Here is a 23,384-nt window from a genome sequence, read left to right on the forward strand (position 1 = left end):
AGTAGTTGATGTTACATGAGATAAACCCTTTCTATGATAATCCCAACCTCATAATCTAATAGGGTTGACTGTGTCAATGGACATCCAGTATTACACATGTGTATACAAAGTGTATGTGTGTACATATAGGTGAAGTTAGTGTTAGAGGCTAGCTTACATATCAGCGTTGAAACCGGGTCACTACTGCTGACCCGGATGACCCACTGACCCGGATAGCAATCCGGGTCAGACCCGGATTTGACCCGGATTGACCCGGATTAAATTAAGCCGAGGCGCGCGATAAGAGCTAGGTTTCGGGTATTCTCGAGCGAGCGAGACTACGTTTTGAGTGTTCGATTCGTGTTGAGTAAACGAGTAGTTATGTGATAACTAAGTCGGTAAGTTTATAATTTAAAATCAGTCAGTGGGTTTGGTTCCACGTAGCTACTGTGAGTTTACAGACAGCAATTGGGTGTGGCTTCATACATACTTAGTATTGCAATTTCCCAATATATTAAAATGGGTGTGGTTCACAAAAGCACTTATCCTGCTGCAAGACTAGACCTAGACTATATACAACTCATACATTAATCGATTAGTGGGCGTGGCTCCACGTAAGCTTGCAGACAGAAACGGACACAGTTTCATGCTACAGACTGCACTTACTAATAAATGGGCGTGGCTGAGCGTATGTTTGTAATGCGATAAGTGGGCATGGCTCACGAAAGAGCTACGCGACTAGCGTTTATAGGTTCCACGTCGTTAAACGATCAATTTCGTTTCTCACGTGATCCAATCCGGGTCAGACCCGGATAATTTGTAAACCGGGTCAGACCCGGATGACCCGGAGAAAATGTGACCCGGATGACCCGACCCGGTTTCAACGCTGTTACATATGTATGGTCATAACTTATTGAACCTTTAATATTATCTAGGTATGAACTCCATCATGGTATACTGTGGTAGTGAACTACTACAAGGATATTTCCCCTTCAGTTGGGAGCAGGAGCATCCAACACATTTCTCTCGGCTGGCCTCTAATCTAGTTGGGGTTGGACTATGGATTGTGATAGCCTATTACTGCTTCAGAATAAAGTTTTTTGTTAAGATTTAAACATATTGTATGTTGTGTGCCAACCTGTTTATGTGTGCAGTGTAACACCTGTCAAATATTTTTACGTTTATGTTTATTTACAAAATTTATTTTATTATAATGCTGTTAAAAAAAAACCATTGAAATAATTATGAAGTCCATCTTGGTTACCTATTTTGCAGGTTTTTACTAATTATATCGGCAAGAGTAAATAATTATTTACTCTTGATATCGGTGATACGTAGAATAATGATATAGTCATGATACACGCATTTCATGACACTAGCATTTCCTAATTTCTGGTTTTGTTGCATCTTGCTTTCAAATTTACTTAGTTATATTGCACTGTAGGAAATTAGCCTATTATCCTTACCATTTTTTGCAGTGGTCAGTTGTTTCAGAAATTGTCTTTTTTTTTCAAGGGTTCTGCCTATTATACAATTAGCTATGCCTGAAATATAATCACTGCATTGTGTAGTAAATGGACTACACGTTATCAAGATTCATTGTTATATACCTCGAAATATTGGATCCTCATGCAAGCAACATAATATACTTATCAATGTATGTAAGTGCATGGTTACAACTGAAAGGGTTGATATCTAGAATATTAACAACTGATCATGTGGTGGGGGACACTTCGGCCATAGAGTGTAAAGGATCTATACTTCAGCAATCAAAATTACACGATTTGAAACATACATGCAACAGTTATGGATTAAGGTCTGAGCTAGGCATGCTCCCAGGAAATTTTTAGAAGCTTTTGATCTAAGACAGTTCATGTGATATGTTTTGGACAGATATTGGATATGGACATAACGAGAGGCCAATGGTCTATAATGTTATTTTCTTTTCTTGTCCATTATAATAAGTGACTGTGGTTGACTGCCTTTGGGAATTACCCATGACGTCATTACGTAAAATGATACGGGCGTTTCCCAAAATCAAATGGAGACCAAGATGTTGCTGCTTGTAATGCTGTTTTGCTGCTCTTTCTTAACCCAGATAGGTATGTTATTATATAGTATGTGTGTAAAAGCGTATATAAAAACTGACCCGAGTGACCTCAAATTCGCGGGTGTGTCAGTGTCGCAGAGACGATGACTGGAGAAGAGTGTACACACATTTCTGGCAGGCAGTGGCAGCCAGCCTCGTTTCTGGCTTTGCAACATTTGCAAAAGTATGTAAGGTTTCTCACCTTAGTGATTTTGAGGTTCAGTATTCTCTAAAGAGCTGGGATGGCCGAAATTTTTGCACATGACTCTTACAATGGCAAGTAATGCTCCAACCGCGCAATTAGCTAAGCCTACGCTATGACATAGCCAGCAAGGGACCAACTGTTTCTTTTAGTTTCAAGTCCATACAGGAAGGATACGAAATAGCTTATGGCAAAGTGATGTAACAAGTAACATGCCGGCAATGACTGTACAAATGAGATTATTGATGTTATTCAAGATTGCATGTAGCTACATAAATTAGTGGAACTCTCCTTACCCATGCAGCTACATTTTCAATAGCAACAGATCATATACACGAGGAAATGAACATAAGCTTAATCTACCCCACTTTACTGTTGATTCTTATAGCTTCTTTCCTAGATCTTTTTGTGAGTTTTACAATTATTAATATAACTCATGATATACAACACCATGCATGCATAATTCACTCTGTCAGCACTCTGCTGCAGCTGGGTTTAAATGTAGCTGGTTTGTGGTTTGTGCTTGTTTTGAGCTGTTAGCCAATATATGCGTGTCTCAATTAAATGTGATATTTTATTTTTTGTTTGTTTTGAAGAGAAGAGAAGAGAAGACTGCTCAGTATAAAATACTGCTTTTCAGCAGTGCCCTGATAAACATACAGTTATTGCATACATATTATAGTCATTACATACGTAAAAGTGACAGATTTAAAATCCACCAGTTTCCTTGCTAGCTATATATATATATATATATAATGTAGGATTTAGGGAGTTTCAAATCCTACCTTAAGTTGCCAAATTTTGTTTTAATTTGTGGAACCTACTGATTTTGGATATCAGAACCCACACAACCCATGTGGATTCAACCTTGCATAGTAATCTGGGAAGTGGTACACGCCCCATTCACTGCATTGCAGCCGGGAGGGGGGCTTGGCCCCTCTCCCCCTTGCCCTTCCTTCAGAATGATATCTTGTCAAAATTATCATTCTTGGAGTAGGGCTGAAAACCTTGAAAAAAATTGATATATACTGTAATAGAATGCTCAAATACCCTAATAGAGTAGTCAAAAGTGTTTCATAAAAAAGTGTTCCTAAAAGTAGTCTAAAATGAAAAATTTTTTTGCTCACAATGGGAATCGAACCACTGACCTCTTACTTTGAGGGCTGGTGTCTTGTTTTTGTATCTGTATTTTAAGGATGAAGAACATGCAATATGTACTTTACTAGTTACTATACAAAATAATGTCTGTCCAGCAGTGTTTTAAAATCATTAACAGAAGGGAAATCAACAATAGATTGGGGTAATGAATTCCAATCATTGATTACTCTGTTACTATCAATTTTAGATCTGTGTATATATGAATTGGTGTGATGCTTGAATAATGTCTTTGTGTGACCTCTTGTTGCAGTAGAAGTGGGTGGGGTAAATAAAATATTAATGATTATCTATGTCATAGTTGCCTTTGAGAATTAATTTAGATCAAATCACCCTTTTGTCTGTCTTACCACTGTACCAAGTGTTTCCTGGTGCCTAAAAGCTGTTTTGTACTACTATTAAATGCTGTTAACTCTGTAGTCAACAGCTCCCCCCCAGACCCCCTGCTGCCAGAGATTCTATACTCTGGCCAGCCCCTCCCCCTTGCATCAAATACTTCCTCCATCACTGGCTACAACTCAAGGAATGGGTCATGAAGCACTGTGTTTTACAAGAGACTAACCAAGTTATTGTCTGAACCATATTCTGTTGTGTTGGGACAGATAAAGTGACTTGCTTAGCCATACAATGCATCAAAGGAACTTGATCTTCACAAGGCCATTACACAAAAGTGCACCCCCTATAGACTCAAAACTCAGTTTTTGTATTTGCTGCTAATATCTAATATGCTATAAATACTAAAATGTCTATTAGTATTTTCACGGTACCTGACCCTAAAAAAAACAGTGCTGGTGAAGTGGCTGGCCACAGCAATGGACATGTCATTTAGTGCTAATGAAACATATAGAATAATACACTCTTATGTCATGTTCTAACATACTGACAACTAATTGTGGAGTGACAGATGACCATAGCATTTTAACCTTCAATCATTAAATTTAAATTAAAGATATGATTAAAGTAATTTTCATGTCTCTATGATTTTATTTTCTCATAGGATTCTGCAAGGAGTTCTCATATTTCACATGTGGTAACTTCCTAACTTCAAGGAGAAGTGTGTCAATTATTATCACTAGTTTGACCAATGTGAGTGAAATGTAGTGATACACTGAGACCCTTGATAGTTAGTTAAATGGCTCTAAGCTAACTAGTAAACCTGGGGGAGTGATACACTACAGTGTTTATCCCACTTATTTACAGTATTATTTCATCATTTGTGTGATTCTTCACTCCAGCTTTGACCTCATGATTTAATTTACATATGTGTAGTGTTAAACTGTAGAGATGTGATATAAATTTGTATGTAAATAAAATGCTCTTGCACTAGACTAGTCAAATGGTACAGTGTAATGTGACATGGCAAACAGTAACAACCAATGTACAAGAAATTGAGGGTGAGTATCATTATGAGAGTGTTACTATATGCTACATCTCAACCTCTAGTATATAAATTGCAATCATAATAATATTGTCTAGTGTCCTTAGTGAGGCAACTTAGTTTATGAATGTTTAGTTTGACTGTACAAGACTTGCTAAGATAGTCCACTATTACTAAACTGTGTAGCTGTACTGTATGTAATCATTGTAATGTACATGCACACAGCATGATTTTAACAAATGTTTTGTTCTCTTCACAGGTGAACTGTTTAATGTTACATACCAGACAATTCCTATGACGAGTGTTTATTCTGGTGGAGGTAATGTACTGTGTTTATAGTACGTGTGTTTATAGTGCGTGTGTGTGTGCGTGCGTACGTGCATGTGTGTGTGTTTGCGCATGCATGCCCAACTGTCCTTGTCTTGTTTAACAGTGTTGCAGTCATTGTGAACTTAGGGTTCCGCAACCTCTCTCCATGAGACCTGAACAGTCCTCCTCTAGGTTATATATCAGCCCTGCCCCAGGAGTATTTGCCTGCACAAGGTTCAAAGTGTCTGAGTGGTGCACTGGCATCCCAGTGCTGGTTCGCTGGGCAGCGATAGCTGTGTTTCACACGGCTGCCGTAGGCTTTGCTTTTGCTTTTTGCTTTTGTGTGTGTCTGTGTAGTGTTTAGTACAATACATGTATATATAAAGAACACTTGCATAGGAAGATCAAAGTAAAAAAATGGTTCTATAAAAGCCATACAGTATGCAACTGTTCTACGTTGGACAGTTATAGAACACTTTGATAGACCCACAGTTCTATATCAGGTAGTGATGTTCATGCATTTACATATTTTCTCAAGTGATCTATTATCCTGAATTAATTTTATTCACACATGTTATGTGTTTAATTATACGTCATTACCTGTGTATGTATGTGCACAGGACATGCACATAAAATTAAGTACGTAAGTTTTTATCAGGCCATCACTCAGAGAAGGAAGACTTAAAATCAATTAAAACTATGCACCATCTTATTCACCTGTTCATGCAGAGTTCAAAAGTCTTTGCTTTATTTCTGTAACCCTGGACCAACGGTATGTATGCCATGTGCATTTGTTTACAATGCGGAAACATGAACAAGATCGTTGTCATTTCTTTAATTAAACCACCTTCATACCCATTTGTGTAAGTGACTACAGGGCTAAAACTATAGCTTGGTTGATTAGCTAATCTATGGAGAACCTTTTAAGCCAAATATTGTAAACTAAAGTAAACAGAAGTTATGGCTTCAAATGTAGGTGCCTGTAGTTTATTTCAGCTGTATAGCACTGTACAAATCAATTTTCTTGCTCTTCTTACTCTTGTTACTGTCTAGCACTATAATTCCACAACTACTCACTGCAAAAGACTGAAACTTTGGTGATCCATTCCTTGGACACCATAGATAATGCTGAGAGAAAAATTTGGAAGTTATATGAACAAATCAAGTTTTTGCTGAGACAGTCACATTTGATCAATTGTTTGATCCTGTACATGTAGTGCTGAAAATTTGTTATGGTTAAAGGATAATAATATGTATCTTTGCAGTTTTTAGTACAGATGGTCACCATGGTAACATGTCTGTGATCATATATGGTCGCGACCTTGGCAACAAAGTATCACTATGGGTGTTTGCTGGGTGAGTATGTGACTATAGTGTTGTAGTGTAATTCAAAGTGGTTTGTATGGTTGTACTGTGGGCATAAATGTACACATTTGTATGTGTGCAACACAAAAAAACACTGTATGATATTTAAATAATTAACTGTCACTCTTTGATCTTAATTAGATTAATACATAGCTGGACACATGCTACTATCAATGCATAACTTTATCCTCTCTCTCACATACTTGTAGAAAGAACCCACCAGCCCATCTGGGAATAGACCAGGCATTAGTGAAGGTGACCAACCTGTTATCTTATCCCATCGACTACAGTGAGCTGAATGCCAACTGTTACAAGGTGAGCTGTTACTGGTTTACTGGCCATAATTGGTATGTTAGTTTTCTTTACTAAGATCCAGTACATGCACACACCCACACAGTGAAATGTATGCAGTAGGCTTGCTGTAAAAATGATGTCCTTTTTGTACTATCATATAAGCTGAGTTTTAAGCAGTGTACCAAAATGGTAATTACAAATATTTTTGGTGGAGTGAGTATTCGACAAATATTTTGGGTGATGACCCTAATTTTAGGTTCAAAAAAATCATTGTTTTCCTGAACTTTTTACACATAATAGTGTTCTACTAATGTTGTATGTGTGCTCTGGCTCAGTTCTGTCTTTTTGAATATTATGTGTCTGTGTTTCCATGGTTGATTAATTATCAATGGATAGTACACTGTATTAGCTGGGTACTTCATTTTTAGAAGCAGCACAACATCAACTTGTTTTATTCTTGTGCCTGTATAGTGTAAACCATACTTGCTGGGTACATTGCATCCTGGAGAGTACTCCTACCTGACAGTGGAGACTAACTTTGAGTACACTCTTGTTTTTGACTACCAAAACAACTCGATCATATGCAGGTTAGCTACTACATGTGATGTATGTGGTCTTCCCCTGGTTGTGCATCATAAAGTGTGCTGTACTGACAGTATAACTGATAATGGCTGGACCTGTGCTTTGTCATTTTCTTTATCTTCATTTTTAGATGAAATGACAGTTACAAACTAAGATTACTAACACAGCTATGTAGATGGCACTATTCTGGCCTCAATAGTACAGTTCTGTTAAGCACACTTTTTAATTAGCTATGTTTGGGACCTGCTTTACATTACTAGTGGCCGCCATGAGGTTTCACTATACGTAGGTGTTACTGCTGCCAGACAGGTTTGTTATTGCTGTCAGTAACTTTTTAATTCTTTATGTGTATGTCTTGCTGTGGTAATTTTTTCCTATTTGTATTGTTCTGAACATTCTTTCATTGTACATTTTGCTCTATACAGAACATCTCACCATTACACAGAACATTCTGAGTATAACTTGACATTGTATGAGGATGGGATGTGTACACTAGTTAGAAATAAGAAAGGCAACAACGCATTTCTACGTGAGTTAATACTGTATAAATTGTGCCTGCTGTCAGTGCGTTCTCAAATTGTATTAGTGACTGCTCTATTATTTTAAGTATTTGAATCGTTTAGTAGGTTAACCCTGTAATGTTGCAAAAAACATTTTAGTGTGTACCATATATGATGATAATGACCATTTTCCATTAATCGTTTCCATTCCCTCTTTCCATTCTTATCCCGTTTCTTTAGAATTCTACTTAGTTACCAGTGCTATAAACAGACAGATATCAATACCACATTGGACTACTTATGTGTACTTTGTGAATGCTTAGCGTTGTGTGTTAAATAACACACTGAAGTGGCCTGATCTTCATCTCCACAAATAATAGAGTGTGCCAGTTGCCATTAAGGAGAACTCCCCATCATTGTTCGTAGAAGTTGTTGGGGTTTACATGCCAGCAGTGATGGTACACCTTGTACCACCATCCACCATGAGGTTTTGTGGGAGTGTATACTGCACAGTTACCTGAGTTTTGATTGTTTTTGAAGTCATTAGTAGTAAACTCTAATCCATTGTGGTATGCCATTGGATCAGCAGTGGTCCCCTGGAATCCTCCAATGGTTAGTTTAAATTTAACTTTAGCTGATGTAACTTGAAACTGATCATAATGGAGGAAGACTTTAGTACCATCAGCTAATTTGATGTCCATTCTCATTTCCCAACCACCTTGACCAGTGAGACAATGGAGGGTTCTCAGTCCATACCAAAACTCTCCAGTCAATTTGCCAAATCCATCTTCATACTCAACCCAGGTCCTGTTAAAATCTTCAGTCCCATCTTGTCTCCTCTGCACCACTGACCATCCACCTCCTCCATTGATAGTGTCACAATACACTTCTGCATCATAACATTTCACTCCACAGAAACTGGCCATAGCAAACACTCCTGATTTCCTCTTGTTGAAGACACTAGTGTTGAAGCCAAGACAACAGCAGCTTTCAATAGGAGCATTGTCCTTGGGACATTCAGCTAGAACTGCTACTATCTCAATAACCAGTAGTAGTAATATTATTGTAGTAATAGTAGTCATTGTAGAACTATAATGATTAACTAGTGATAACCTCACAATGTGATCTCTTTTATACTAACAATAGTGCCAAGTTGATTAGTCTTGTTAAAATAGAAATCCCTTGTGGGGTAGTTTTTATATATACCATGATGATGTCATACTTTAAAGTAGCTGCCAGTTGCATATTAGGCATATGGAACAGGTAAGTATAGTGTATGATCACCTGGTCCCAGGAAAATACACTCTCACCTGGGATAACACACTAATGTGTGCCATACCTATATCGCCCACGGTGAGCAAACAATCACCCACGCCAGTAGCACCAATCACCCAAGCAAGCTCAGGCTAATAGCTCCTCAATGCACCGGTGACCAATCACCCCAGCTAGTATGAGTACAACCACTGGGTTCATTTAATAAGCACTCTTTTATCTCTTTTTAAATCAAATATGTGGCTAATTTATATAAGATGGGTGGCAGTAGGTAACATTGTTGCTACATTTGTAGATATGAATGGACAAATCCTAGAGATATGGTACCAAGTGCCACAATTGATTCTGGGTTGTGGCCAAACTAAATCAATTGTGAGTTTGTCCATTATCTTCTGCAAATATGATAGATAGTGTCCATTCCAAACCATAGCAAAATACATGTACATGTGGATCACTTTCTTCAAGTGGGTGTGCATATAGAAATCCGTACAATGCTTGTTAATTACAAGTCATGGTATATATTGTTAGTACTGCTTTACGGTGTCCAGCACTGAAGGTCTACAGCATCATATGAACCATGGCTATACTTCAGTGTATTGCACTTAATACACCCCTCAACCTTGACCTTAGGAAGTTTACATTGCACAAAAACTTTCTCTGATCTCAGACTTAGTGTGTATGTAAGTGCAATACACCTCATAGCCATAGTTATCATACAGTACGATAATACTGTATATTAGGGACATCGAAGGTGTGGGGGAGATCCGTGTTATATGACCCAAAAACCTGCCACGATTTTCCTCACAACGACATGACAGTATTGGTTGGGTAAAACCAAGCCCAAAAGTGTCTTCAGATCGTTTGCGTCAAGTTGCTACAGAATTTAGAGAAAAAATATATTCAACAGAATTTCCTACTGCCTGCCTGCCTGCCTGCCTGCCTGCCTGCCTGCCTGCCTGCCTGCCTGCCTGCCTGCCTGCCTGCCTGCCTGCCTGCCTGCCTGCCTGCCTGCCTGCCTGCCTGCCTGCCTGCCTGCCTGCCTGCCTGCCTGCCTGCCTGCCTGCCTGCCTGCCTGCCTGCCTGCCTGCCTGCCTGCCTGCCTGCCTGCCTGCCTGCCTGCCTGCCTGCCTGCCTGCCTGCCTGCCTGCCTGCCTGCCTGCCTGCCTGCCTGCCTGCCTGCCTGCCTGCCTGCCTGCCTGCCTGCCTGCCTGCCTGCCTGCCTGCCTGCCTGCCTGCCTGCCTGCCTGCCTGCCTGCCTGCCTGCCTGCCTGCCTGCCTGCCTGCCTGCCTGCCTGCCTGCCTGCCTGCCTGCCTGACGCCTTCAGTCAAGCGTAGCAGAAAAGTGGCTACAGCTACAGCCCTAATTTTTTTGCAGAAACATTTCTAGTTTGCTTAAGAAAAAACCTTTGGTATATTGATAAGCATACAATGCTTGTGCTATTGTCTTACCTTTTATCCTTCTCTACCATGGCCATCAGTCAAGGTTCTACTGCTGAGTGTTAATAGACTACAGTACGGCTTCCATACCAGTGTATATTGCATCAAACTATTCGAATACACGTGGTCGCTGGTTACACCAAATACACATGCATACATGACTCGCTGTTGATATCGATCAGAGAGAGTAACTCACGGCGAACTATATAGCAATGTGTAAGTCAATAATATAGCTTATTTAGTAACAATGTTAAATCGAGTCGGGTCATCCAGGTCCTGCTTTACACTGGATCTGACCCCACCTGCTAAATTAAATTTGGACGTGTTACTACACATCATAGCGTAGCTCTGCTTCTTTCATGAGCCACGCCCACTTACAGTCTGTAGACATATGGTAGCCACGTCCATTCATCAGTGTGTAGGTATGCACAAATCCACGCCCACTTACGTAAATTGCTGTCTGTAGACTTATAGTAGCCACGCCCATTCATCAGTCCGTAGGTATGAACGAATCCACGTCCATTATTGTCTGCAGGCTTATGTAGAGCCACGCCCACTGATCAGTTGTTATTATATGGGTCATAATCTAGTATTATAGTGCTGTGAGTAACTCAGCAGATATTTAGTGGTCATGAGCTTGCAAAAAAATTCACAAACAAGTATAAGAAAAAATTTGGAATTTTAAATTAGATTAGGGACAGTGTATAATGCTGCAATAAAAAGTACTGAAACAAGCTGGATCGGAGTAGTACGTAATGTCCAAATACTGTAAAACAATAAGAAGTGAATATCCCCACTGTGCTACATTTAAAATTCCAAAATTTTTCTTATACTTGTATATTACATATAATATGTGACTGGGCACATAAAATTTCCCTACTTTTCAAACTTTCATGACTCATAACATGTTAGTATGGCCATTAAATTTTCAGTCCACATTAACAATGTAATGCTATAACATACAATACAAGTTGCAGTATGCAGATATTCCATACTGGTACTGATATATGACTTGTTATGTGATTGCATTTACAGTAGTTTGTGCCCACATGCCTTGTTTTTGCAGACCCCATCATATATAAATAAAACATATTATTCACCATTACTGTGTTCACCATTACTGTGAAACTAGAAATGTACAGTACAGCAATTAATTTTGGCAGTTGCTACTAACAATTATCTAAATTATGCTTAATGGGTCATAGTCAATCATGGTGCAGTGTAATTTGTTTCACATGGGGATTGTGCTTGGGATGAAGAAGTTTAGCCATGTATACACAATAATGTCTGTTACTGTCTTTACTTTTAATAGTTCAAGGGATCTAATTCATCATTAGCTGTCCTATTCACTTGACTGAATAATTTATCATATGTGACTGAATTTGACAAAACCAGGCTTAAACGTACAAAGCTTCGTTAGGAGATATGGTGATTTTAAGTAATCATTGTGTAATAACTTCCCAGTGCCTACAGCTGTGCAAACAAAATTTGCACCAAGTATGCATCTATTTACTAGCTATCACTGAGTGGGTGTATACATTTCTGATACCCAAAATTAGCCCTGTTTTGGACAGCTTTTCTCGAGCAGGTAATAATATCACAGGTGGTAGTAATAGGGTGGGGGGGTGGGGGGTGGTGGGTGGGCTCAATATAGGGATATAAAATGAAGCAAGAAGACGATTGGAATCCAGAGGCCAAGTTTGGGCTCTCCATGGCCCTCAAATCACTCCAAATTGACTGAGAACACTATTGGCGAGCTCTCTGTGAAGTCCCAGCTCACTGCACACCATTATCACAAAACCATGGCCATTCAATGGCGCCAATCTCCCACTCGTGGCTTTGACAGGGTCGGAAGAAAGCTGCCACAGAAACCAGACTTGCCAGTCCTGAAGGAAGTACAGTTTGGAATATGATAGTGTATTAGGCCAGCAATCCATTTCTGGTAAAAACGTAAATTTGATTTTGTGTGTGTGGAAGCCTTGTTATGTGAAATCCGGTCACATATATCATTATGGTACCAGTCTACAGCTAATTGTGGTAATTAAATAAATGATATGGCAATAGATTGGTGGACCTGGTCACACAGGATGTCATTAATATTTACAGTCTCTGCTGACAAAAGTTTATTTTGTGTGGCTGATCATGATAAAATTAATGTAACAGTGAAACAAAATTTGTATTGTGACATCAAGCAAGCATCATAAGCTCCAGCCTACTTTTTTTACAAGTAAAATGTACCATCACTGCCAATAGTGTAACATTCCTGTTACACAGTATACAATTGAATACTAATCATTAACATGTTTTGTGTCACTACTGTAACATGCCAGATTGTTTCCTTTGTAGAGTAAAGGACAAAAGACTTGCATATTTTTTTAGAGCTATGTATTACTGTATCCTTAGTAGGGTAGATTAGTACCTTTTACCAGTACCACCAGTTTTTTCACTTTCTTGTTTATTGCATCACCAACAGAACAGTTGTAGCTGTACATACTTTCCATTGCATACCAACATGTCACTGGATGAAGAATATTTGTTAAAGTACCTACTGTATGTGGCTCTTGCATCAGCAATAGCTATTGTTTAACAGGATGGCAAAAAGTAAGCCATTCTGGCAAAATAAAGTCAACACCTAATTGCAGTGTTTGCTTAGTACTAGCATGTGCCAGTTGTCTGTACTATCCCTACTACTGAGTGGGAAGAGACACTGGTATCTGCTGAGTTGGTGTTAATGTAGTCTAGTCAGCAACTACGTATTATGGGAGTTGGTATACAGTTAGAGGGTTTTATGATGCAATAACTCACAGGTTACTATACATTCGTGCATCACAGAATATTTGGATCCCAAAATATTTGTCACCCCTGGTCCAAATTTTGCTGAAATATTTGTAATATTATCCCCCTAGCCATATTGCCAATATTGTGGGGTACTTATAATCTCTCACAGCAGGAATGGCTATGGATAGAAGGGGTGTGAAGTTTCCAGAAACTGGTCAAGCAATATTAAGATACCCTAATAGGGCAGTTATTTATAGTCCTCTAGGGGAACTCTTTATAAGGCAATAATTCTTCCTCTACAGCCTATTCAGCAACATTCCAAACTCTACTACGCCATTCGCGATGGGTGTGGTCACTCGCGAGCAAGTTAATTAACTTGTCAGACAGCTATCAACTTCGCATACTACCAGCATCAATTACCTTCTAGTGTCTCAAGTGTAACTCTCCAAGGCATAAATAGTTCATCTCTTAATGAACGGGTTGGTTTCTTGGAGCCGTTTTGTTTATGACAAATTGTAATGCAAACGCGACGAATTCTATTGCAAAACCGACGAATTCAACTGCAAAACCGACGAATTCAATTGCAAATCCGACGAATTCAATTGCAAACGGGACGAATTCAATTGCAATACCGACGAATTCAATTGCAAACGGGACGAATTCATTCGCAAAGGCAACGAATTCAATTGCAAAAACCTGTAAAATATCTGTTCCACCATAACATCAAAGTTGAGATAAAATAATAAAGTACTTTAGCTATTCAAAATTAAATCCTCAATAAAATGAATGGGATAGTATTTCAAAAAATTTGGACCAGGGGTCAGTATAAATACCCTGAAATATCAGTTCCTCCATGGTAGGATAAAATATTTCAGGACTGGAGATCCAAATATTTCAACAAATTTATCTGAGGTGCACAAATATTTTTAAATATTCAGACTGGGAGAAGCAAAAGTTGGGAGGTACAGTTTTCCGTTACAGTACCAGGAGCTCATAAGTGCTGCAAGACGTTTAAGAACTACTGACAGTACCTACCTATCTATCTATCTATGTGTTTGTCCATATGCACCCACATAAACAAATCCATTTAAAACGCAATCAGCATGTATGAGTTAACACCAGTTCTATTAAACTTCAACTTTGCACTGAAGTGGTTTCTTTTCACCAGTGTGGAATACTGACTTTACAAACTTTGTGATTGGACTCTTCAAGTATTTAACGACCAAAAAACCATAGCAGGCCTCGTAAGTAGTCTGGTCCAGACCACAGTGACTAGCCTTGTAGGCTGCCAGGAAAGTATGTCTCTTTAAGTTGAAAGGGGCGTGTACCTTACATATGTAAATGAATACAAAGAGCAGCCTTGAGGTTTTGTCAAGAGAAAAAATAGACAAACTATAAAACAGTTGAGAAAACACTTCTTTATGTAATAATTATGCAGTTTGTAGGAATTGTGCTTGTCATGTGAGACATAGAAGTTGGTGTCTGCTGGCTTGCTTCTCTAGTTCAATGAGTAAATGATAACTATCAACTGGTTATGCCACAAATTTATTTATTAAATAAATAAATCAGATGAACTAAGTGCTTCAGGGGTTGTTTGACCTCACCCATTACTTCACCAAATAAGGAAGATTGTTAGCCTTCTATTACTTGCAATAAATTTAGTATGGTCAATGCCCTGGAATGAATGCATCTGGCATGAAAGATGGTAGCACAATAGTTATGTTAAGATTAATGCTGAGCAATTCCCTGTCCTTTGTGACCAGTGCACTGATCACCTATGATGAAACAAAAGAAACATGTAGTGTTATTGATAACAAGCTGAACTCCATACAAGAGGATCTATCTCCAATTTAGTTACTTGGCAGAGAAGGTGAATGAATCTATCTATCTTCAAGTGAAGTCGTGACACAGAGGAACTTGACAGCATACTAGCCAAATGTTCTCAGCCATCAGTGAAGTGCCCCACAGCAAATACTGTTTGTCAGTAGACTTAATTGCTTCAGTGGCTACAGATATTAAGTTGGAAGGGGAAAAAAAGAGAAAACTTGACTATATTATACCAAGAGTTCATAATATATAGAGGGAGGGTCCTCTATATATTATGAACTCTTGATCATACTAACATATACCTTATAGTGGGATTTTTTGAGGGAGAAATTTTTCACGATATTTGTGGATTGGCAGCTATCCACATGATTTCCCCCTCGAAATTTCCAAATAGCACTGCTTTGAGTATTACAAATGCATAAAAGATCATGAAGAAGCAAAAACTCCCCCTCGAAATTTTGGATGCTGGCAATCCGTGAAAATTTTCCCTCTTGAAATATTTCACTATAAGGTATATGAACTCTCTTGATCGTACATAATGTCCCAGAGAATCCAACCTAGTAGAAGCACAACATCACTGCTTTATTTAACAAATATGTTGGTATGCCTGCTTCTGTCACAAATGCAATTAGAATTGGAATGCAAGCTGACAGATTCATCAAGGCGATGCTGCTCATCCAAGTTTAGCATCCTTCATAACTGGTGTAACTTACAGAATAAAGAACATCCAACACACGTCAATAAGGTTTTATTACACCTGACTTAACTCCACTGAGAAATTAGCAACTACGTACAGACCTACAGTAGTTGGCGTATCAACTCTTTAGGTGTTTGTACATTGTCCATTAGTTAATAATAATAACATATTGCAATATAATTCCTGAATTACTAAATGCAAAATTGCAATAAATTAATTCTGTATGATTATTACAAAACAAAACCCAATTAGCTAGAATAATGTAATATTTATACATGGCTGATTATGTACTTCCGGCTGAAGCTGCATGGCACCTGGTTTTTAGTAGTACAGCATCATCAATTAATTATTCAACAGATACGTTATTGTAACCAACTTTTAAAATATCTCAGCATTAAGCCCACAGTGTGTGTGGTTTACCATAGGTCACAGTTTGGCTTAATATTTGGGATATAAATGTGTGGGATCAGTATGTGATGTGGAAGTACATTTTTGCATTCATGCGTAATTCTCATGTCTTTCTTACTACAGCCATTTTGTGGGCAGTTTGTTTCTTTGTCCTGCTGACCTCTGTGGTGATCTTCCTGTGGTTCTTGAAAAGGTGAGTTATAATGAAATAATGTATGTGACATTGTGTACTGTAAAAGTGTCAAATAAAAATCAGGAAAAGCTTATGTCATCTGCTTTACATACACATCAAAGCATAAGGCTAATGTCAGTAACCAGCTATAGTAATCAGAGCAAAGATAAGTACTGTAGAACAAAAGTTATGGACAATTTTTGTAAGTAAATCAGTCAATCAGTAGAAAATTCCATTCAAGAAAGAATATCAAAAGAATTTAAATCATAGATTGACACCTGCAGATGAACAAACGTGACTGTTGAATTTCCAGTTTATTACATTGTTAATAATGATCAGTAAACATGTAAAACATACAGGAGCTATAGAAAGCCACTTGAAAAGTTGTTAGATGTTTCTAACTTTTTTACAGTAATGCATATGTACATCTGCAGATAACTTTTTGGGATGCTTGCTTGAAACAAAAGCCAGCAAATGGAACTGTAAAAAAATGATATGAAAACATTTGCATTGGCCGGGAATCGAACCCGGGCCCCCCGCGTGGCAGGCGAGGATTCTACCACTGAACCACCAATGCTGTGTTAGTATAACAGTAATTTGTTGTAGTCTATATCATCTTCATGTTGCCAAACTAAGCAAAGGTGTATATGCTTAGGAGGTTCTTGTTTGAAAACATTGAGGTGACTTTGCAGTAAAACAGGTTTCTGTGTCTTACCCACCACCATCCCATCAAGTTAGCATAATCCCCAAAGAGATGTGGACTCAGTAGAGGTGAAAGGTTAGCTCAAAGTACATATTAACTTTAACAGCCTTTCATTAGTGAAAGTAATTTTTGGTTGCCGGGTCAGGGCTTTTCTACTGCTAACTCAGTAAAGATACTCTTCATCAATAAATCCAGTACAGTACTAATGAATGCACAGGTCTGGTGTAATAAACTTTAAGAAGGGAGGGGGGATGATCAACTCCCTTTCCTTCCTGATGACTCCACCACCACTAGTTCATGTAGTTGTACTAGTGCTTGACCTTTTATGCAAAACTAGTTTGGCAGGTTTAAGATCATGAGATCCCTCACAAAACACAATAGTGTGTTCGCAGATAGAAAAATTGTTCCCTCCCTCCTACCCAAAACCACGCATTAAGTATATGCGCCAGCGCATGTATTGTTGTATGTGGTTTCTGTGGTTGTCCGCATATAAACATTGAGCCTTATGTTGTATTTATAACTTAGTTACGTTATTTACTTGTGTCAGATTACTGATATTGAACTTAGGTCCACATACATAATTATATATAGTTAATACGGCAACTGAGGACCAAGGGCAGGCAGATGAAATGCTAATTAGCAACATCAAATTAAATTTAACTTATTCAGTGGTTGCTGCTATCACGTTGTGTTACTATGCATATACTGTGGGAAGTTCAATGGTCTGCACAAGCAATAAGTTTCCATGTGGCAAGTTTTTCATGTAAGTTTAATGTGATACTCACAAAAGCTAACATGATTCTGAGTGAAAAGCATTTCCATACTCTGATGTTTTAGCATATTGTCCAAAAATTATGTAGTATTATGGAGAATATTGTACATGTGGCAATTACAGAAAATTTCTTCAGTGGACTATTATATCAAATGGTTTACAAAAGTTTTCAGCTCACACAGAAAACCTGCTTTATGGTGTGTATTCAGGAGATAAGAATGATTGGATTGACTAGAATCCTGAACAGGTTTTTTTTCTTGTGCAAAAGAAATAAAAAGAGTAAAACAATTGCATTGGCCGGGAATCGAACCCGGGCCCCCCGCGTGGCAGGCGAGGATTCTACCACTGAACCACCAATGCTGTGTGGGATAACAGTGATTTGTTGTAGTCTATATCATCTTCATGTTGCAAAATTAAGGAAGATGTTTTGATATGCTTAGAGGATTCTTGTTTGAAAACATTGAAGTCACTTGCAACAAAACAAATTACTGTGTCTTATCCACAACCATCCCATCAAGTTAGCATAATCTGGTTTGTTTCCCAAAGAGATGTGGACTCAGTATAGGTGACAAGTACATGTAATAGTTGTAAAATGAGCATGAGGGTTTTGCCTAATATGTATGCCAAAGCCCAAGGGCTGTGGGCATACACATCAGGCAAATCGCAAGTTCCCATGTTACAGCTAATATGTAACACTTCCATTTCAGGCTAATAGCCTGTACCAGGTGAGTAATCACCCATGAGTGTAGCCACTAAATTAATTTTATATGCATAGCTACCTGAAAGATTCAATTATAGCTAGGCAGCACACAACATTGTACTATGTTTGTTGTAATGAACGGATGAGTCCTAAGTATATCACGGAAAAAGTCGAGTTGGATGAATGTCGGGGAAAGTTGTTTAAAGACTAATTACAATTATACTAAAGGCCTAAAGGGGTAAGTTTTGTTGTAGAGTGGTTAAATCATGTTATCTATAATGTGGGTGTTCGAAAACATGTCGAAACACTTGTGAATGTGCTTTAAGACTAGTTCTCACCTGTAACTACCGTTTCCCAACTCATAGAATCGTGAGGATACTGAAACACCTTGATCTGAGTGCTTCTTGTGACAAGCCTCCAATTTGTGATAGTAGTCATGTGAGCATTAATTTATTCCCATAATCGATTTCAGTCAGAGCCTTTATAAAACAAACAGGGTAGTACCACTACCTCATCCATATCAAGGCTATGTTTTCTTTGATCTTGCTCTTGAAATTATGAGTGCAACCACTTTACCAGGACACATCTCAATGTACATCAGTGTACATTTAGTTGTCTCCTTGTATACATGGCAAATATATCCTCTGAATTCCTTTAAGTATTTCATATCAACTTTAATAGCCTTTCACTAGTGCAAGCTATGTTCAGTTGTTCATCATCCTGTTGAGGCTTTCTTCCTGCTAACTCAGTAGAGATACTCTTCATCAATAAATCCAGTGTACAGTGAAACCTGTCTAATCAGGTCACTGCATAAAGAGGTCACCTGTCTAAACTGGCCATTATAAAAATCCCCACATGTGCCAACTGTGTACAAAGTGACCTGTTTAATGCAGCCACCTCCTTAATGAGGTCAGAAAATTTTGTCCCTATGATGACCAAAATAGACAAGTTTCACTGTACTACTAATGAATGCACGGATCTGGTATAATAAACTTTAGGAGGGGGAAGGGGGGCTCATGATCAACTCCCTTTCCTTCCTGATGATTCCACCACCACCACCAGTTCATGTAGTTGTTTTACCTTTTATGCAAATTGGTCATGTATATAAAGAAATTCTAGTGAATTTAGGAGCATTTACCACCTCAATTTCCAAAATTACTGCATTAAATTGTGATTGATCAGTAAACTTTAAAGAGATGTTTTTAAATCAGCTTTACGACTTTTCTACAAACCAAGCAACGAAAGAGAATATCCCGACAGTATTGGATCTGCCACTGAATAATCTGGTACATGTATAATATCTATGCTGACTTCATCAAAAGCAGATAGGGATTGAGAAAGCTGAGACAGTTATTATTACATAAAGTTAATGGTTAGAACAAATTTTAGAAGCTTGCTAAAAATTGCATTGTATTGGCCAGGGATCAAACCCAGGCCCCCGCATGGCAGGCGTGTATTCTACCACTGTACTATATATGTTGGTGTATCACTGATTTGCTGTCATCTGCTACTTGGTCAATTGTAGAATTCTTGTTTAAAAACATCAGTACTCTAATTGCTCAAAGTAAATTGTCTCACCATATAACAAAAAGTGTCTTACAATTGGACAGTCATCCCTTTAAAAGTAGTTTGGAGCTATATAGTGTGTGTGTGTGGTAGGAATGTTTTACTATGAAGTGAGTGTAATTCACACTCCACTAGCATATACACTATGATCTTTCCTTCATTTGATTTGTTAAAAACAGTAACATAGGTCTGTGCAGTCATGTCTTTGCTTGGTTTTGTGTTTTATTGCCATTATAGTAATAGGATTTACAACTGCTAACGTCACTGCAAAAGTGATGATAGTGAATTAGTCGATACTGATATATATATATATCCCAAACAAATTGGGGTTTTAGCTCAGGAATCCTAAATAAAATGTTGGTCTATAAAAATTAAAGATACACTTGCATTTCCTGAGAATCAACCCAGGCCTCCTCTTGGCAGGTGAGTATTCTATTCTGTAAACCACCAATGCTGGATTCTTTAACATCACATTTGTCATTGGGAAGTTCAGTGATCTGCACAAGCAGTAAGTTACCATGTGGCAAGTTTTATATGCAAGTTTCATTTATGTAGTGATACTCACAAAAGTTAACATTATTCCTCCTATGTGAGACATACCCTCTGATGTTTTGGCATATTGTAATAGTATCCAAAAATTGCCTAGTATCATGGAGAAAATTGTATACCATAAGTCTTGTAAATGTGGCAGTTACAGAAAATTTCTTTATATCAAAATGGTTCACAAAAATTTGCAGCTCACACAAAAAACCTGCTATATGGTGTGTATTAGCCTTTATCAGGAGAAAGGAATGATTAGATTGACTAGAAATCCTGAACAGGTTTTTCTTGTACAAAAAATAAAAGAGTAAAAAAAAGTTGCATTGGCCGGGAATCGAACCCGGGCCCCCCGCGTGGCAGGCGAGGATTCTACCACTGAACCACCAATGCTGTGTTGGTATAACATTGATTTGTTGTAGTCTATATCATCTTCATGTTGTTAACTTTGCTGCTTGATCAAGCAAAGATGTTTTGATTAAATTTGATTATTGTATGAAAACATCAAATCACTTCTATTACTTCTACAGTAAAGGCAAAGTATCTCACTACCTGACGATCATTCTTTTGTAAATTTTGTGCTACAGGAACTCAAATGATAATTCAAGGCCATACATAGCACATGGTCACATCAAAGCCTGATTACTGCAGTATAAAGAACAAACAGTGGAAGCTGGCTATAATAGTTATCTTCGGACCAGAAAGTTCTGGCCTTTATATACAGGTGGCTGTTATAGAGAAAAACCTGCATAAGACAGCCAGCAGCATTTAGTGGCTATAACCATTATAAAAGGTAGTTACGCAGTTTATTGTAATAGTCAATCTGATGCCAGATTATTGGCTGAACAAGCCACTGACTGTTCATCACATATAATGGGTGCTTCCATGGAATTGTGATAGTCATTACAAACAGTTTTGGGCTCTAAAAGATTATTAACTTGACACTGATCATGACCACAGCAACTGCTATATGAGAGTTGAAGGTATATTTTGTATACAGTGTTTCATAGGTGAAATATTGGCTGGCCGTTATACGCATTAGACAGGTGATCGCTTAATGCAGACCACAATACACACATTTGTATCGTAAAATATTGGGATTTGGGACCTTATGACCATAGCTGTAATTTAGCTGTTAAGGCAAAGGTATTTTATTGCTAATATCTTCAGATAAGAAAATTGTATGCTTCCATACTTTCTGTAGTGACTGGATTGATAACAGAAGCACTTCTCGTGCTGCTTTTCATGTGTAACACAGTATATACAACAAGTAGAACATACCTGAAAACAAAGCAGAATGGCTACTTCACTTCTCTGTAATTGATAGCCAGGGCATGCATTTAGCTTCAACTTCCATTGTGACTGGATTGATTGCAAAGGCACTTCTTGTACTGCTATTCATTTTTAATGCTGTATATTATGGGTGGAATTAAACTGAAAACAAAAAACCTTGTGTGGATTTTCATGAGCTATCAAGAGTGGCATGTGACCTTATCTCTGGGCAAATCAATTTCAGGGTTACAGCCTTTTAAGAAGAAAAGAGAACCCTTCTTGGGGCTTCTGCTGACATCTTCAAGTTCATTTTTGTTGCTGCTTTGGCGTCTGAAAGCACCACATCTGTGTTCCGGTTTGGGGGATATTAACCGAATTCCCTTTCAACAGGATGTTGCACACCTGAAGAACTACACACTTTTCAAACAGCATCATTCTTTCCTTTGATGCAATGTATTGGTTCACCAGTCATTCATAAATATGTTACAAAAAAGTAAACCAACTAGTGGAAGGAAAATTATAAATCTTACATTTGAGTAAGGATCATAAAAATAAGCAATGAAACAAGGGAGATTATCTACACCTGTAACTATGCTACTTCAGTCATGGCTATACTTTGAGTATGATTGAAGTAGTAATTAAGTGTCCACTAGTATAGCTGCAGGTGTAGATGACCTCCTTTGTTTCATTGCATTTTATTTCTATGAAATGTAAAATTTCTAATTTTTCCTTACACTTATAAACAAGACCAGCATTCATGTATCCCTTGGAATCAACTTGGACCTCAGCATTGTACTCTCCCTCAGCAGCACACTTCACAGATCCAAGTAATGCTCTATACTGCAGGAGACTAAATGGGCAAGAATTTTAAACAATGCAGTATATATATTATTACAATTACTGTCACTAATCCTCATCTGATACTAAAAAATGATACATGTGCAGAATTATACTATCCACAATGGTGGTGAAATACATCTGACCAATATTGCCAGCAGATATTGAAATGCTAACAACAATTACAACTCCTTTGTGAGTGTACTTGACCATCTGCTTGGTGTTGATGAAGAAGGGGAGTATATATATAGTGGAAACTACACCTTCAAGGAACAAATCATGTAATGCTGGTAGTGAGCTGATGCTCTTTTCTCATGATAGGCTGAAGCCATCACACACATTACTGAGAATCAACACTTATGTGGTAGTGGAGAAGAAATGGGACAGGACAAGAGTAAGTCCATGACGCATGCACTGTAGCTGCTGCAGTTGGCAAAAGAGCATGTCTCATATCAAAGTGGCATCAAACAGTGAAGAAATCAAGCCTGTAGCAATAACCATATTCAAGTTATACTTAGCTGGAGGCATCAGGTATCAAACTCCAGTTGAAATT

The 23,384-nt window shown here is 38.1% G+C and overlaps 2 protein-coding genes and 3 non-coding genes across 7 annotated transcripts in view; 2 read left to right on the forward strand and 3 right to left on the reverse strand.

Moving 5' to 3' along the window:
• Window positions 1-1,193, forward strand: part of LOC136259565 (heparan-alpha-glucosaminide N-acetyltransferase-like) — a 51,258-nt gene extending 50,065 nt beyond the window's left edge. For all 3 annotated transcript variants that reach the window (XM_066053037.1, XM_066053036.1, XM_066053038.1), the window contains one exon: window positions 915-1,193. In XM_066053037.1, coding sequence (XP_065909109.1) covers window positions 915-1,093 — 179 coding nt within the window. In that variant the 3' untranslated portion in view covers window positions 1,094-1,193. The remainder of the gene's footprint in view (window positions 1-914) is intronic.
• A 781-nt stretch (window positions 1,194-1,974) lies between these two features.
• Window positions 1,975-23,384, forward strand: part of LOC136259566 (heparan-alpha-glucosaminide N-acetyltransferase-like) — a 34,001-nt gene continuing 12,591 nt past the window's right edge. Inside the window, exons 1-9 of the mRNA XM_066053039.1 lie at window positions 1,975-2,081; window positions 4,423-4,511; window positions 4,753-4,819; window positions 5,063-5,122; window positions 6,378-6,468; window positions 6,687-6,792; window positions 7,243-7,358; window positions 7,779-7,882; window positions 16,396-16,465. Of these exons, the coding sequence (XP_065909111.1) occupies window positions 2,021-2,081; window positions 4,423-4,511; window positions 4,753-4,819; window positions 5,063-5,122; window positions 6,378-6,468; window positions 6,687-6,792; window positions 7,243-7,358; window positions 7,779-7,882; window positions 16,396-16,465 (764 nt within the window). The 5' untranslated portion in view covers window positions 1,975-2,020. The remainder of the gene's footprint in view (window positions 2,082-4,422; window positions 4,512-4,752; window positions 4,820-5,062; window positions 5,123-6,377; window positions 6,469-6,686; window positions 6,793-7,242; window positions 7,359-7,778; window positions 7,883-16,395; window positions 16,466-23,384) is intronic.
• On the reverse strand, window positions 16,951-17,021 carry Trnag-gcc (transfer RNA glycine (anticodon GCC)). Its single transcript has one exon. It is a non-coding gene; the product is annotated as a tRNA-Gly (tRNA).
• On the reverse strand, window positions 18,209-18,279 carry Trnag-gcc (transfer RNA glycine (anticodon GCC)). The gene has a single exon. It is a non-coding gene; the product is annotated as a tRNA-Gly (tRNA).
• On the reverse strand, window positions 21,045-21,115 carry Trnag-gcc (transfer RNA glycine (anticodon GCC)). The gene has a single exon. It is a non-coding gene; the product is annotated as a tRNA-Gly (tRNA).

The sequence above is a fragment of the Dysidea avara genome, chromosome 7 (genome assembly GCF_963678975.1).
Source record: "Dysidea avara chromosome 7, odDysAvar1.4, whole genome shotgun sequence".
NCBI lineage: Eukaryota > Metazoa > Porifera > Demospongiae > Dictyoceratida > Dysideidae > Dysidea > Dysidea avara.